At 42.1% G+C, this 16,762-nt stretch overlaps 2 protein-coding genes across 5 annotated transcripts in view; one reads left to right on the top strand and one right to left on the bottom strand.

Moving 5' to 3' along the window:
• Window positions 1–4,237, bottom strand: part of txndc16 (thioredoxin domain containing 16) — a 69,761-nt gene extending 65,524 nt beyond the window's left edge. For 2 of the 4 annotated variants that reach the window (XM_046308688.1, XM_046308691.1), the window contains exons 1-6: window positions 3,720–4,237; window positions 2,968–3,050; window positions 2,399–2,472; window positions 2,150–2,224; window positions 465–586; window positions 36–126 (exon numbers count right to left, since the gene is read on the bottom strand). In XM_046308688.1, the coding sequence (XP_046164644.1) occupies window positions 36–126; window positions 465–586; window positions 2,150–2,224; window positions 2,399–2,472; window positions 2,968–3,050; window positions 3,720–3,876 (602 nt within the window). In that variant the 5' untranslated portion in view covers window positions 3,877–4,237. The remainder of the gene's footprint in view (window positions 1–35; window positions 127–464; window positions 587–2,149; window positions 2,225–2,398; window positions 2,473–2,967; window positions 3,051–3,719) is intronic. The other 2 variants (XM_046308689.1, XM_046308690.1) reach the window with 2 other exon arrangements.
• Window positions 4,238–4,617: 380 nt separating this feature from the next.
• The window catches only part of gpr137c (G protein-coupled receptor 137c), a 38,173-nt gene continuing 26,028 nt past the window's right edge, over window positions 4,618–16,762 (top strand). Inside the window, exon 1 of the mRNA XM_046308693.1 lies at window positions 4,618–5,296. Within this exon, the coding sequence (XP_046164649.1) occupies window positions 4,910–5,296 (387 nt within the window). The 5' untranslated portion in view covers window positions 4,618–4,909. The remainder of the gene's footprint in view (window positions 5,297–16,762) is intronic.

The following is a 16,762-nucleotide window of genomic DNA, read 5'->3' as shown; positions in this document are numbered from 1 at the left end:
GTTCCCGAGGGGACTATGGATGGAAGAACACTGACCCCATGTTCGTCAGCACTGGGCCTCCTGTGGTCAGCACAAACTGGTACTTGACTCCGTACACAAATGCTGTCTCCATCAACGCTCGGTGCTCTGGATAGAATGACAGGGACGTGAAGGTTACACCGAATGACAAAACTCAGAGAAGTTGGTACAAAGTGTTAGGCTGTACGAAAATGGAACCAAGGGGTTGAATAGCGAAATCATTTTCTATAGCTTTGCATATAAAGAAATGTATGATATTAAAACTACATTCATCCATGGCAACAAGTCAATAGTAAAATGGATTACTCTTAAATCTAAAAACCCAGGCTGGGTGAAAGCAATATTCCCTCTGAGATGAGGAAACCTGAGACTAATTGAGATGCACCTTTTGTGGTTTCCTTCCTTATTATTAACCTTTTAAGGTAGTGTGGGAGACTGGACCTTACCTGGTAAGCCCAAGACCTGGACATGGCCTAGCACAATATCAGCCTTGCCTTTAGCTGCCCTCTCCACTGACTGTAGCTCAGCAATTGTATGGACGTACCTCACCTCATCAAAAAGCACAGTGCTGAGGGAGGGACAGGTCACATGCATACCATTACATATATGGCCATTCAATAAATAAATTCCCTCGCCTAGCAGGTTACGGTAGACAAATGAGTGAAATGCATTCGTACATGTTCATGTTCCATTGTGCAACAGTAACCAAGATTTACTCAACCCTACAATAGTTCAAATTAATTTAACAAGTCCCTTCATACAGTGCTTTCAAAGGGTATTATTTATTGACTGTGTGTCACAAAATAGCACAATCAATAATAGAGACTCTGCAAGCAAAGTGTGTGGGAGTATCTATTCATTATGTACACACAAATGAAAAATGGTATGTCATTTGTCAGTGTACTCTATATCATACATGTTCAATTAAAGAGCAACTGGCCCTAAAAACCAACTTATATATATATATTTTTTTTTAAACAGGTTATGAGTCAGAAGCATTTATTATACTGTCAAAATTGACTAAAGTGTAAATAGGATAATATTGGTCATAAAGTCTGTCTCGTCCAAAACAGTTGTGAGAATTGTGGTTGTGACTGCATCACAACATAAATGAAGGTTGGGTTAGTTTCAATCCTGCCCACAGCTGTCAGCACACAAGTAAACATCAATTCAGATGACCCAATCATAATGTGTTTGGTAAATTTGGGTTGCCTTTGGTTAATGAACAGAAGTGCAGTCACCCTTTAAAGTGACCGGTCATTTCTTGATACACTCATTTTATTTATTTAACTTTGGGTTTACTGCCTTGTTCAGGGGCAGAACTACAAGATTTTTACCTTGTCAGCTCAGGGATTCCATCTAACAACCTTTTGTTTACTGGCCCAACGCTCTAACCACTAGTTTACCTGCCGCCCCGGGTCTGTCATAGGTCTGTCAAAGCCTCTTCCTAACAGTGAGGCTGCAGCGCTTCTGCTGAAGCGAGAAGCTGCCTAAAGCCAAGCTCAAAGTATGGATTAGCTTAAATAACCCATCAGTTGTCTCCATTATTTGTTAATTGGAGACACCATCTACAAAGACACTGACTCGGCAGGCACCGACTGACTGAGTTGCAAGAGTTCCAAAGGTGAGAGTTGTACATCGATTGACCCCTAGGTCAGCTACTGTGCTCCCAGCTCAAGGTAGAAGTCGCCCCTAACCACAGATCTAGGATCAGATTACCCTACCCTTAAAGGGACAACCTGCAGTTGAAACAAAGTGTTATCCCCGTCACTTTCAGTAAAAAGCTGAGGGATGGGTCTGGAGAAATGTAGTCATGAAAGGACAATTATTGTTTTAACCATATTTTGAAGCTATACAACATTTTTTTATTTGATTTACAAACATTGGAATAGAAGCTTATTTTGATTCGTATGGATACGGCAGTTAAACTAAGCTCATGAGGCATTTATAAGTTATATTCTTCAAGAATATAAGAATCAAATGGGTACGTACTGTATCATAACTGTTTACAAATGTCCAAAAATGGATGTAGCAAGCAACTGCTGATTGCCCCTTCAACCACTACAGAGGTTATACAATATCTAACCCTGTATCAGTGTTTAGGGGAAATGTTAACAAACTCTTTACTCACAAGAGAACGTGAGACACTATGGCATTCACGTCGAAGACTGTGTCTGTGTCGAAACTCTTCAGGACATTGCCACCCCTGCAAGACAACAAATAATATAATAGTTGTGTTCATTTGTGTGAGAAACATCTGTTCATCTTAAACCATAAGATGCATTCTAAAATGACATTGTATTAGGTGTAATATGAATGTACTGTTAGCACAATATTTAATCAAGCTGCTTAAGATCCACAATGGATATACAATACACACCTGAACAAATAAACTTTTTTCATCAGCTTCTCTCCAGTGCAGTACTTTGCTATGTGTTCATTAGTACAATTTACCTGCAAACATGCATAGACAATGAAAACAATTCATTCTAAACAGATGTTTGTTGTTTTACTTTGCTCTTCACATAAGTGAACTTTTAGTGCAAAGTTGATCAAAAGGTGGTCAAAGAGAATACCTGAAGTCCGGGTCTCTCTAACAGGAGGCCTTTGGCAGCCAGCAATGCATACTACAGCCGACAACAATAGTCCTTTCAAAAACCCATACGATTTCTTATCGTAACAATAAGCCAGTGAGGATTTGTCTTACTTGTGGAATGAACAAAAGTTGCTCCAATTTGCAAGTAGAATCAACAACATGCCGTTTTCTCAAACAATCCAGTACTCCAGTGATGTCAAAATAAAACTTTATAAAGACAGATACGAAAATATATCTAAATACCACTACAACCTCCCAAGGTTCCCATCAATATCTAATTTCTCCTTGTGCAACATTAACTCGGCAAAAGCCAGTGGTGCTTGGAGTAAATCAAGGGATAAAGATGTGGTTACCTTAGCAACTGAAATACCGTAATCTTCTAAAACATCTGCAGACTTCTCCAGCTGTTCAATGAAGAGACCTATGGTTGGATTGACTTGTAATCAAAAAGAAAAATAAATTGAATTATAGTCTGTGGGGTTAGAAGGCACCAACGTTAATAGTAAACAATTGTGTGAAATACATTATTCAACTGCACTGCAAAAAGGAAAACATACTGTAATGAAACAAGGAAATAGCACGAGGTAACTAGCAAGCAGTGAACCCAATGACAAATGCCCTAACCAATAGCCACAACCCCAATTAGGATATATATTTTTTTTTTAGGTATCCCCATGGGGAAGGTGGTATGGCAATTATTAACTAGGGTCATTACAATACAATTTAGTATTTTATTAACCCATACCTAGGTAGGCTCATTACAATCTCAGAGCGAGTTACGTCTATTAGAGCAGTGGCTAGCAGGTTTGCCTGCAGGCTGAAAGACCCTGGTTTGAGACAAGCAAGTGCAAGTGTGTTGCACTATCGAGGGCCTCAAGGGTTCCATCCAACTCCTGACACCAATTTAGCAAATGGTGCTAGTGCAACACCCCTTGCAAGTCTTGAACCCGGGACTTCCAGACACGTTGGGGAGATTAATGTCCCTTACCTGAGCAAGGGTCGTGAACTGCAATTGTTAAGAGTATTCGGTGCAATATGTCCACCAGCAAGTCTACAGGGCATCTTGGGGGGCTCATATTTTTCCTCACCTGTTAATGTCACTTACCTTGTTTTCCAAAGTATATAAAATACATCTTTCCTGATTGCATTTTCTCGAAAAAATGGGCAGCTGTGTGCTCAATGAGTTTTGAGGCATTTCCAGTGGTGCATTGCTCACTTTTTGAGCAGAGCAAAAGTATGACGACACATATGAACCATGCCATGGTCGATGAAGGATCGAACCTAACAGTTCAATTGAACCGACAAAATCTAGTAGAAAAGAATGGACTAAGTTACATTCGACGATGCAAGCTGGCTAGGTCTGTTATGGCATAACGCGTTGGCTACGTTATTCAGCTAACGTTACCTAGCTAAAGTAGCCAGACAAAGGCCATTTTAAATTCCATGACCACGATACGGGCACTCTTAATACATTGCAGAAGCATTTTATATAACTAGCTTTTAGACAACTTACACGACCTGGTAACGAGCAGTTTTTTTCACTTCAATTATGTAGCTAAACTAACCAAATGAAAGAGGGATGCTAGAACATTTTTGCTGTTTCATCTTCCTGTGTCCCACCTAACTAGCCAATCAGAGTGATGGATTTTTAAAAGCAGTTGACAGCCAATCGAAATTTAAGGGGTCTGCGTCTTCAGAGCTGACATCATTGCAAGCCAATCACAAAGAAGGATTCTGGAGGGTTGGGTACCATACTACCCAATGTTGAAATAGTGGGTGGAGAGAAAACTCTTACAAGGCGACATGGACTGAAAAGGACACCATTGTGGTTCTAAAGCGAGGCATTTCAGTGATTTCAACACAATGTGTGATGGAAAGGGAGCCAAGATGGCGTTGGAAGAGAGCTAGTTCAAGGCTGCAGCTTATTGGTCAGTAGGCGTGCTCTAAACTGCAGCTTCACTCAGCTGATCTCTCCCTACTTTACGTCCCCTTTTTTTCCTGAGTTGTTTTTTTGCACAGATGAGCTGCTTTGCTGGAGGGTTTTCTTGTTTATCTGTTTTATACCTATAGCTGTTAAGTCATCCGTTCTGTCGTTAACCCTCGGATTTATGTCGGTAGGTGGTTAGTTAGTTAGTGTAGTGTTATCAAGCTCGTGCATTTGTTTTTGAGTGGACATTAAAAAAAAATTATACCAAATTCGTGGAAAATACATCAAAAACTGGATCTTCTACTATATTAGAATAAAACATTAGATATGCTTATTTAAGTCGTTGTTGTTACACTTATCCGTTCGCTATGTTGTTGAAAGAAAACCAGGTCAGCTTAAGTGTTTTCATGTCTGTAACGGACTCAAGTGATGAACCGATTCGAGCTGCGGTTCCTCCGTCTGTGGAGCTCGGACTCACCATTGTTTATACCATCCTATATTCGCTACTCTTTGTGTTTGTTTACTTGCAACTTTGGCTCATTTTGCGTTATGAACACAAGCGCTTCAGCTACCAGAGTGTCTTTCTTTTTCTCTGTTTGCTGTGGTCAGCGCTAAGGACTACATTATTTTCATTCTACTTCAAGAACGTTGTCCAAGCAAACCAGTTGCAGCCTTTGCCTTACTGGCTGTTGTACTGTTTTCCAGTATGCCTCCAATTTTTCACTCTGTGTCTGCTCAATCTTTATTTTGCACAGGTAAGTGCATGTTGATACATTTTCTTATGTTGCAAAGTCATGTTTTTCATGTACACACAATCTGTCATACATCATTTTATTATAGGCCTATCAACTAAACATGTTTATCATGTTTTTTTGTACGTGTAATTTATTATGCTACATTCATGAGTAAAGAGTGTGTCTCCAGACAATATGCCTATAGGGCCATTTCCATGTAAAAGGACCCATGAGCACCAACATGTAAAGTTCACAGAGGCGCATGACAAATTGGGTGTTAAATGAAAGCTGAGTCTGTATTTTTGAGAAATTAAGGCAAATATACATTTTTCAACTGTTTTCCATCCCAAAAAATACAAATAAGAAACGGTTTTGAATTCTTGTCAGACAGAAGGAAAAGGAGTCTTATAAAAAAATACCACAAATTTTAAAAGATATTAGAAATACATCAAAACATATCTTGAAGATATTGTCTCATTTGTCTCATTTATCTCCCTCATGAGGAGGGAGGATAATGAAAGTTCACAGAAGTAAAGGTAGACTTATCAATCAGTTCTAGTGTTTTTACTAATATCAACTTTGTTTATTAATTATTAAGTGATTAAAATCGGTAACAGAATTTCCCGAAAAATTGCTAGTTACAATGGGAAATCATAGAAGTCACAAGCCATAGTTGGGCCATCTCCTTTCCACTGGCATAGTACTGTCATGTTCAGCTGATAACCGTTTTCTTTCTCTTTCTATCATCTGATGGTCAAAGCAAGAGTGTGAACAGTCTAGACAGCCCCTCTCTCTAATTAATGCCACCTCTCCCAGCTCTTTGGTCAGTCCGCCCTGGCCTTGATTCCAACATCCAAGGAACGTCTGGACCGGGCTTCATTTGGCCCAAACATCTATGTCAACATCTAATGTCTATGTTTCACAAGTATGGACAGTAAAGTACAGTAGAGTAGAGCGCAGTACAGCACATGAAAGAAAAGTATAGTTCAGTACTGTACCATAAAGAAAAGTAGAATATAGTTCAGTACAGTACTGTAGTGTAGAATAGAGTGGAGTACAGTAGAGTTGAGTATACTATAATGTTCTGTAATGAACTATACTTTACTTGACCTTCCTGTACTGAACCCTACTGTGCTGTACTCTACTTTTTTAGTGGTGGAGCTCATTAAAATAATAGAAAGTGTGTAGAATAATACCCAAATATACAAAGGAGTATATTGCATATTTCTACCTTTGTCTACCTATTTAGGATACATCACTATCAACTGGAAAAATAGTCTCAAAACTAACCTATAGTCATTCGCAGGAAAATCCAGTTCAAAAGATTAGGTCTCCTTTGCAGACTAAAACCAACCCTGCTATCATGACTATTCACCTGGTTCCCACAGCCTCAAACCCTATCTTGTTTGTCTAAATTTGACTCTTATCACATCTGAAAATAGTTTGATGCTTGCTTCCAATCAGCTCTTCTTCACACTGTAGGCTACATCAGTCACTCTCATGCACCCTTTCTCTTGTCTTTGTTCCACTGTGTACTGACTCACTGTGCACAGCAGCAACATCAACCCTCAAACCTGTAAGACAATCCCTACTGTGTCCCAGAGCAGTACTGGCATCCTCTATGTGGCATATGTCCATCGCTTTGAGAGGAGCAAAGAGAGGGGTGTGTGAATATTTTTCTCTCCCCAAGTCTCAGCAAAGCGAAGCTTCTCTTGCTCGAGTGAAAGGCTGCAAGTGCACTGATACCGCCACAAGGTGGCATTTAAACACGGTAGCCAATCAGAAGCATAACATCACCCCTTTCTTTGTCCTGTACTATTCCAGTCAGACAAAAAGGGGTTTGTAGGCAGCGAGCAGTATAGGAGCAAAGCGCTCTAGCCCTCTGCCTCACATATAGCATAGATCATCTGAAGTCTCTCAAATCATTCTGCCAAATATAGACCCTTTCTTGTAAAGATGGATAAGGGTGGTCATAGTGTATTGGGGGGGTTGTTGTGTGAGGGAGATGGGGGGTCGCACCTGGAAGCATCCCATTACCTTTGGCAGTGACCTTCATCATCTGTTCAATGTATGTCCGTCGTGAGTTTATGAGGACAATCAGTGGGATATCCCTTGGTACCTGCTGTTGCAATTTTCAAATAACACATGCCCCAATTAGTTGATGATTTGTGTTTACAGTCTGTATGGTGCATCATGATGACAGTTCTGATTGAAATAGGTCATCTGTGGGTAACACTATAATATACCTAGGTAATTGTAGTAATTCAGTAAAGTTGGTGATTTGCTCATTTTTTCTTTGTTCTGACATTAGGGCCGGGACGATATCAGTATCGCGACAAGGAAACAAAACACGAAGTGTATTTAACTTCTTTAGGAAAACAGCCCCTAATGTCGGAAACACACTTCAATATGTTCTCATCCAGAGTCAGTTATTTATTTTCCTGGTTTTGAAGGACCAAAGAGTTAGGTCTGCTTCGTGTCTTCTTTTTTGCCATGGAAAAAATATTGCAGCACTGGTATCGTCACAGCCCTATCTGACATGGCATTCCATCAAGGGGAGGCTAGGTCTGGAGTTGTTGCCATAAGGTGTGTGTGTTGACTATTTCACAGACAAGTCAGGTGTCAAGGCTTTTTTGTCCTCTTTTCCGATGACACAGCCATGCATGAGGTGTCATGTGCTTTTGTATTCCCCTTGTAAAAGTCTACCTACCTCCATCCATACTCCCTCTCCCTCCTCCCCTCCCACCTCATCCCAGGAGATAGGGGTGAAGTGATAAACAATTAATTTGTCAGATTACACTTTCAGCAACTCTCCTGGTTGCGTGGCAGAAACACATTATGGCCTGCTGTGCCTTGAATACCAACTGTTTACATTAAACAACCATTCCCCGATGCATGTGATCTGTGCAAATTGCTGTCTGACCTAATGCATGCATTGCCGGAGCCCGGCTGGCTGCTGTGTGATATTACAGTTAAACTGACATGTGACTTATGCAACAGTGAAAAGAGCAGAGAGAAAAAACAAGGGAGACAGAGGGGGAGGCGAGAGAGAGACAGCAAAATGGTACCATCTTGACTAAAGACTCTTTGTCATCAAAAGGTGTGTCATTCTCTGCCCAAACTGGGAAATATTGATTCCAACTTTTAGGGGATTCACTCTTTTTCAAACACCTGAGAATAAACAAGTGTGTAACAAGTTAGCTGGTGTGTCCTTATAAAGATAATGCGTTCCGACTGGATATCGCTATGCAAGCCGGCGATATAAATGATCTGAGAGTGGAAGATTGAAGAAAAACAGGAGACTACTCGAACTCCAACACAGACAAGTGGTCTCATGAAGATTTCTGCACCACCATTGACTGATTGGAGCGGTGTTGAATGTAGTACTGTGACGTAATGTTTAACTATCGAGGCCAGACTTAGCACAATGGCACAGTATTGGCAGCCAAAGCCCTATGAATTCTATAGACCTGACTGTGGGATACGCTCCGGGGTGAAGTTTACCCTACATTTTAAGATCAGCTTCCCCTCCCCAATCCAAATCTGGGGAAAACGCAAATTGACCCAAGATCTGCGTATTGGGGCAACTTCACCCTACATACACAGTGGAAGTAGGTGACCAGACCAGTCCAACAGAGCTCTTATTCACCAATATAATTTGTTTCCTTTCGGAATACCAGGATTCAGGAATGTTGTTTTGTTTCTTCCCCTGGACTTGCCTGAATGTGGTTATCAATGAAATCAAGAAATTGTCCGTCCTTCGGTTTTTCTTCCGTCGTGATTGCAAATGAAAAGCATTGATTACAATTTTATTACAATTCGTGAGGATGTGGATAGGATAGTTAGGCTAGCTACATCGGCCATATAGGTGCATGTCTCTGCTACCTCTTTGGTAGCCTCTGCTTATGCTCCCGAGAGTGGCATGAATGTGACTGCCTGGCCACAGGTGTTGCACAAACCTTTGTGTAACATTACACCCGTCATGTGCATGTGACCTGTGACTCAGACAGTATGGGCCATGTGTGGAGCGTCATCTGCATCTGACTCAACAACCTTTCCACCATGAGTTTCCTGTTCCTCTCAACCTAAATCTCCTTTCTTTCTTTCGAACGTCTATCTCTGTTGTTTTCTCCCTCCCAGTCTCGATCTCTTTCTCTCGCTCCCTCTTTTAGTTGCTCTCTCTCTCTCTCTCTTGCTCTTTCTCTCCCAGTGTCTCTTTTTCTCTCTCTCCCCTCTGTGAGTGATGGACAGAAGGCTGGGAAACGGGGCCTGTCTGTTTGTCTCTGTTTGTCTGCCTCCGGTTCGACAAACAGGTTTTTCTTGGTAGCAAGAGGACCATGCATTGAAAACAGAGGACCTACCAGGTCTCAGTGTTTTTGTCTGTCAGATTATCGTGTTCAAGTTCCAGTCAAATGGTTTTTACAGCCTGACCCCAAGTCATGAATGAAACTGGGTTAAGGCCAGTCGTGACGTTGTCAAAGCCAGCGCTAGACCCTGAGGACCCAATAGAATGGTGCATTCCTCTGACTTCAAGTCATGACCCTGCATATCTTCACAATACTGAACTCATATAACCTACGGTTCGAACTCTCCCATATAAACATCTGTCTGCTGAAATCTGCAATGCAGTCATTAGGGACAAAATGTTATGAAACAGAGTAAAATGGGGAGGTGCCTGAACTTCTCCAATAAGAACACTGCTTTTTTTGTTTGTTTTTAATGCAAAGTGTTGTGTGACAGTGTGCCCTACTGAACACAACCCAGATGTATTAATCCAATGGGCTTCCTTTCCTATTGCATCAGTGCCATAGTATCCTTCATTATGCTCAAAATATTTTTTTCTCATCTACTACTCTCAACTTTTGCCCTCAACTGAAAGCTTCTAAAGTTTAGATGTGTTCCTCTGTGTCTTAATTGGTAGAGCATGGCGCTTGCAACTTCAGGATTGTGTGTTCGATTCCCGCTGGGGCCACTCATACAGAAAATGTATTCACGCATAACTGTAAGTCATTTTGGATAAAAGTGTCAGCTAAATGGCATATATTAAACAATATTATTTATAAAGCTACAATCATAATAACTTTTTTTTTAATAACATACGTTTTTGAGAAATCTGTGTAGACACATCTCCCAGATTTGATACCTCAGTATACATTGAGCTTTACCCTAGAGTCAGTCCACTGTGATTGACTTTAAGGATTACTTTACACTCATGGAAATTGGCATATATGGATAAGGCCAAATGTAAATGTTTCTAACAGAATAAACAGAAAATGCACTTTGGAGATTATGGGAAAATTATTAGACCAAAGATTACACTGTTGATTTTATGTGCATTTTACACTGTACTTATTGAAGCATTTTTCAATAACAAAATCTGAAAATACTCTGGATACATTCAGTAATATAATAAGAATATTCCTTGAAATTGTGGGGTAGTTGCAACATAAGAAAAAAACTATGGTTTCTCCAAGTGGCTACACATCTCTCCAAATGAAATATAAGGGGCTTTTGTTTGCTCTACTAACTTTGCTGTTGAGGAACTGAAACAAGCACATTGTAGTTTTTTTGTCGGGAACACAGCTCTGTATCGCCACCTTAACATAATTGCTGTTGTTGTTTACTCAATGCAAAAACATTCCATTATAAATCTTAATCTGGGTCAGGTGGGCATAATTTCAACTATTGCCAACATGACTAGTTAAATAATAGAATACGATCTTTTTATGGTATTTTACAGATCTTACAGTGTTAGGCTTTCACAAGGTACTTAACGGAGTCATGAGGGCATTCAAGTGCGTGTTCCGCGACTAACTTTCTTCACAATATGGCTCATTCTGTTCAGGACAACCCAGGGTATGACGCATGTCATTCTATTGACGGTACATCATTCATAGCGATCATAAATGTTTATACTATAAATTAAATTAGTTAAAATTTTGAAATGTGAAATGCACATTTGTACTCACCGGTGTTTGGTTTGCTTGCATGACATCAAAGCGGTATTTATTATAATCCTCAACGTCTCATCTTTCAGAACACATCAACTCCTCTCGATTTACTGCATTGTACTCACTCAGATAGCAACAATGGGGATGGGGGCATCTTTTTGTTGCGCTTGGTACACACATTTAGAATGGCTCAGTTGAAACCCATACAGCCCTGTAAAGTGGACAGACTGAGCTCTGACATCATATATACAGCATATGTACAGCCACTGTGTTCCAATTGAGGCACATTTCAATGACCAAATCTGCCATTTTTAACCTGTGTACAAGATGACAGGGGCTGTGAGTGTAAAGGGCTATACGGGATGCTTCTGCAGTTCTGAATGGGTTGTTCATCCTCATAGAGAGGGAACAGGTCAACAGGAAATGATGTGTTAAGCCCCTGTAAATCTGCCAGAGAACCACCAAGACTGCCAGGGATAAAGAGGGTATTATTATTTTTTTAGCTGAGTCATCAGACGGACGATTTACCAAGAGTGTGTATGTGGGCTTTCTCACAGTTAACCCATAGTTATATAAAAGTTATGCCAAGACTCCCTGCCTAGTGACACAATAGAAGATAGGGCAACGCTTGATAATCAGTTGAATATTTGAATCAGCTGTGTAGTGCTAGGGCCTAAAACAAAATGTGCATCCCTTTGGGTCCCGAGAATCGAGTTTGGGAAACCCTGAAAGGAGGCATTTTTCTGCCGAGGCGTAAGTAACTGTTTTGTGTTTGTATTACTATGCAATGTATACATTTTTGTATAATATATATTTTTTAAACTTTTTACCGCTTTTTCTCCCCAATTTTGTCATATCCAATTGGTAGTTACAGTCTTGCTGCAACTCCCGTACAGACTCGGGCCAATTGTGTGTCGCCTCATGGGTCTCCCGGTCGCGGCCGGCTGTGACACCACCCGGGATCAAACCCGGATCTGTTGTGATGCTTCAAGCAAGCACTGCAGTGCCTTAGACTGCTGCGCCACATGGGAGGCAAATTAAATTAAATAAATATATTCAAACACAAGCTTAGCCTTTTGTTAACAACACTGTCATCTCAGATTTTCAAAATATGCGTTACAGCCAACGCTAGCCAAGCATTTGTGTAAGTTTATCATGGCATAATGCTATGCTAGGCTCTGCTGGAAGCAGGCAACATTTTCACGAAAATAAGAAAAGCAACCAAATGAAATCATTTACCTTTGAAGAACTTCAGATGCTTTCACTCAGGAGACTCCCAGTTAGATAGCAAATGTTCCTTTTTTCCAAAAATATTATTTTTGTAGGCGAAATAGCTCCCGTTTGTTCATCATGCTTGGCTGAGAAATCGACCGGAAAATGCTACAACTATAACGCTGAACTTTTTTCAAAATTTGCTATATCGACAGAAACACGGCAAACGTTGTTTAGGATCCATCCTCAAGGTGTTTTTAACATATATATTCGATAATATATCCGTCGAGGCAATTGGTTTCTCATAAGAAGCGATTGGAAAAATGGCTACCTCAGTATTTTACGCAAGATTTTCTGCGGGAGACACCATGTGACCACTTGCTATATATGGTCCCTTACGGCTATTCTTCAATGGAAATGCGTAAAAAGACGTCACAATGCTTCAGACACCTTGGGGAATACGTGGAAAACGTAAGCTCATTCGTAGCTCATTCACAGCCATATAAGGAATCATTGGCATGAGGCGGTTTTAAAAAATGCGGCACTTCCTGGTTGGATTTTTATCTGGGTTTCGCCTGTAACATCAGTTCTGTGGCACTCACAGACAATATCTTTGCAGTTTTGGAAACGTCAGTGTGTTTTCTATCCAAAGCTGTCAATTATACGCATAGTCGAACATCTTTTCGTGACAAAATATCTTGTTAGGGTAGCCTAGTGGTTATAGCGTTGGGCTAACAACCGGAAGGTTGCAAGTTCAAACCCCCAAGCTAACAAGGTACAAATCTGTCATTCTGCCCCTGAACAGGCAGTTAACCCACTGTTCCTAGGCCGTCATTGAAAATAAGAATTTGTTCTTAAACTTGCCTAGTTAAATAAAGGTAAAAATTTAAAAAATTTAAATTTTAAAAAATTAATAGCGCCCCCTAATGCATAACTGGTTTTAATATTCAGGATCATGCCAAGACCAAGATTTATACCATGACAATGATCCCATGATCCAGACCCAGTGAGTTGAGACATTTACATTACATTTACATTTAAGTCATTTAGCAGACGCTCTTATCCAGAGCGACTTACAAATTGGTGCATTCACCTTATGACATCCAGTGGAACAGCCACTTTACAATAGTGCATCTAAATATTTTAAGGGGGGAGGGGGGTGAGAAGGATTACTTTATCCTATCCTAGGTATTCCTTAAAGAGGTGGGGTTTCAGGTGTCTCCGGAAGGTGGTGATTGACTCCGCTGTCCTGGCGTCGTGAGGGAGTTTGTTCCACCATTGGGGAGCCAGAGCAGCGAACAGTTTTGACTGGGCTGAGCGGGAACTGTACTTCCTCAGTGGTAGGGAGGCGAGCAGGCCAGAGGTGGATGAACGCAGTGCCCTTATTTGGGTGTAGGGCCTGATCAGAGCCTGGAGGTACTGAGGTGCCGTTCCCTTCACAGCTCCGTAGGCAAGCACCATGGTCTTGTAGCGGATGCGAGCTTCAACTGGAAGCCAGTGGAGAGAGCGGAGGAGCGGGGTGATGTGAGAGAACTTGGGAAGGTTGAACACTAGACGGGCTGCGGCGTTCTGGATGAGTTGTAGGGGTTTAATGGCACAGGCAGGGAGCCCAGCCAACAGCGAGTTGCAGTAATCCAGACGGGAGATGACAAGTGCCTGGATTAGGACCTGCGCCGCTTCCTGTGTGAGGCAGGGTCGTACTCTGCGGATGTTGTAGAGCATGAACCTACAGGAACGGGCCACCGCCTTGATGTTAGTTGAGAACGACAGGGTGTTGTCCAGGATCACGCCAAGGTTCTTAGCGCTCTGGGAGGAGGACACAATGGAGTTGTCAACCGTGATGGTGAGATCATGGAACGGGCAGTCCTTCCCCGGGAGGAAGAGCAGCTCCGTCTTGCCGAAGTTCAGCTTGAGGTGGTGATCCGTCATCCACACTGATATGTCTGCCAGACATGCAGAGATGCGATTCGCCACCTGGTCATCAGAAGTGGGAAAGGAGAAGATTAATTGAGTGTCGTCTGCATAGCAATGATAGGAGAGACCATGTGAGGTTATGACAGAGCCAAGTGACTTTGTGTATAGCGAGAATAGGAGAGGGCCTAGAACAGAGCCCTGGGGGACACCAGTGGTGAGAGCGCGTGGTGAGGAGACAGATTCTCGCCACGCCACCTGGTAGGAGCGACCTGTCAGGTAGGACGCAATCCAAGCGTGGGCCGCGCCGGAGATGCCCAACTCGGAGAGGGTGGAGAGGAGGATCTGATGATTCACAGTATCGAAGGCAGCCGATAGGTCTAGAAGGATGAGAGCAGAGGAGAGAGAGTTAGCTTTAGCGGTGCGGAGCGCCTCCGTGATACAGAGAAGAGCAGTCTCAGTTGAATGACTAGTCTTGAAACCTGACTGATTTGGATCAAGAAGGTCATTCTCAGAGAGATAGCGGGAGAGCTGACCAAGGACGGCACGTTCAAGAGTTTTGGAGAGAAAAGAAAGAAGGGATACTGGTCTGTAGTTGTTGACATCGGAGGGATCGAGTGTAGGTTTTTTCAGAAGGGGTGCAACTCTCGCTCTCTTGAAGACTGAAGGGACGTAGCCAGCGGTCAGGGATAAGTTGATGAGCGAGGTGAGGTAAGGGAGAAGGTCTCCGGAAATGGTCTGGAGAAGAGAGGAGGGGATAGGGTCGAGCGGGCAGGTTGTTGGGCGGCCGGCCATCACAAGACGCGAGATTTCATCTGGAGAGAGAGGGGAGAAAGAGGTCAGAGCACAGGGTAGGGCAGTGTGAGCAGAACCAGCGGTGTCATTTGACTTAGCAAACGAGTATCGGATGTCGTCGACCTTCTTTTCAAAATGGTTGACGAAGTCATCTGCAGAGAGGGAGGAGGGGGGGAGGGGGAGGAGGATTCAGGAGGGAGGAGAAGGTGGCAAAGAGCTTCCTAGGGTTAGAGGCAGATGCTTGGAATTTAGAGTGGTAGAAAGTGGCTTTAGCAGCAGAGACAGAGGAGGAAAATGTAGAGAGGAGGGAGTGAAAGGATGCCAGGTCCATGACCATGACAAGTTAAAGGCCAAATTTATGTGGTTGTAAGAAACTTAAGTTGAGTAAACTGAGTAAGAAGGATAACCTCATACAATTCAATGAAAATGAAATTCATCCTGGTACTGCTTGATCTGTGGCAGCGTCCTTAAGTACGGAGTCAGGTGTTGTTGCCAGCCATAGCTTTCCACCAGCACTGTACCATCCTCCTGTCCAACCAGCTGTGGTATGTGAGATCAATAAAAGTAGTTCCAATCATGTTGGAGGTCAGGAAGACACGCCTGGAGCCGGTGATCAAGGCACCTCCTTGCCATACCCAGAGTCTCTGTAGGGTCTGTGGTAAACTATTCCTCCAACATCGTGTAGCACCCAACTGATGCCAGCTAAGCGCTGCTAGGTCGCCAAATTATCACTGCACATCAGTTACTGGAAAAGTCTTGGAGTAACCACTTTGGAGATCTGCACAATTTCACCAAGATTTTACAATCTCCAAGCAAATTCTTCTGTTTTTCAAATTAAAACAATGGCTAAGTAGCTAGTTAGCTGGCCTCTCAGTTATCTTAGCACACCAACTGACTAGCCAGTCTTAAAACTGTGGATCGATTATATTTATAATCAATACTAAATAAGCTAACAAAATAAATGAATAAAAAAAGACGTAATAATACTTAAAAACAATAGACATTTACAGGAGCTCTCTGCCTAGGCTGCTACTATGGCGCTGCTACTATGGCGCCATGGCAACTATCAAACTCATAGGTTGTGTACCACTGTTCTAGAGTTAGAACACTTTCCTGAATCCTGACATCTCTCTAACCTCCCTGCTGTCTGTTTTCTATTGAACTTCTGTTTATCGGAGTTAGTCTCATTGAGAAAAAAAATCTGTTTTTCAAGAGTGACTGACCACTCTCCCCACCCAATTCTCTTATGACCCAATTACAATTCTGTTTTTCACTAACATCCTAGAAGCGGTGCTTTCTCATGGATCTTCGCAGGATGTTTTAGTTTCCGATGAGACATCCAAGAAAAAATCCCTACCACCAATGTTTCCTCTAATCTTTTTTGGCATTGAGCAAATTTCAGGTAATTGTAACATTTGCCAAGTAGGATACTGTAGCTGTTTGATCATCATGTAGGCCTACCAGAGTGGCCTACTGTAACGCTCCGGGTGTCGTGGGTGTGGAGTCAGACGCAGGAAACAGAGAGTGCAATACTGTGCTCTTTAATGCACTCACGCAACACTGGGTGCTCAAGACGAAAACAGTACAGCAGAATACACGACCAGGAACAAACACGTTC

Source organism: Oncorhynchus gorbuscha, linkage group LG17, assembly GCF_021184085.1.
Source record: "Oncorhynchus gorbuscha isolate QuinsamMale2020 ecotype Even-year linkage group LG17, OgorEven_v1.0, whole genome shotgun sequence".
NCBI lineage: Eukaryota > Metazoa > Chordata > Actinopteri > Salmoniformes > Salmonidae > Oncorhynchus > Oncorhynchus gorbuscha.
Note: the sequence above shows the minus strand (reverse complement) of the source record. Positions and strands in the feature narration are given on the sequence as shown.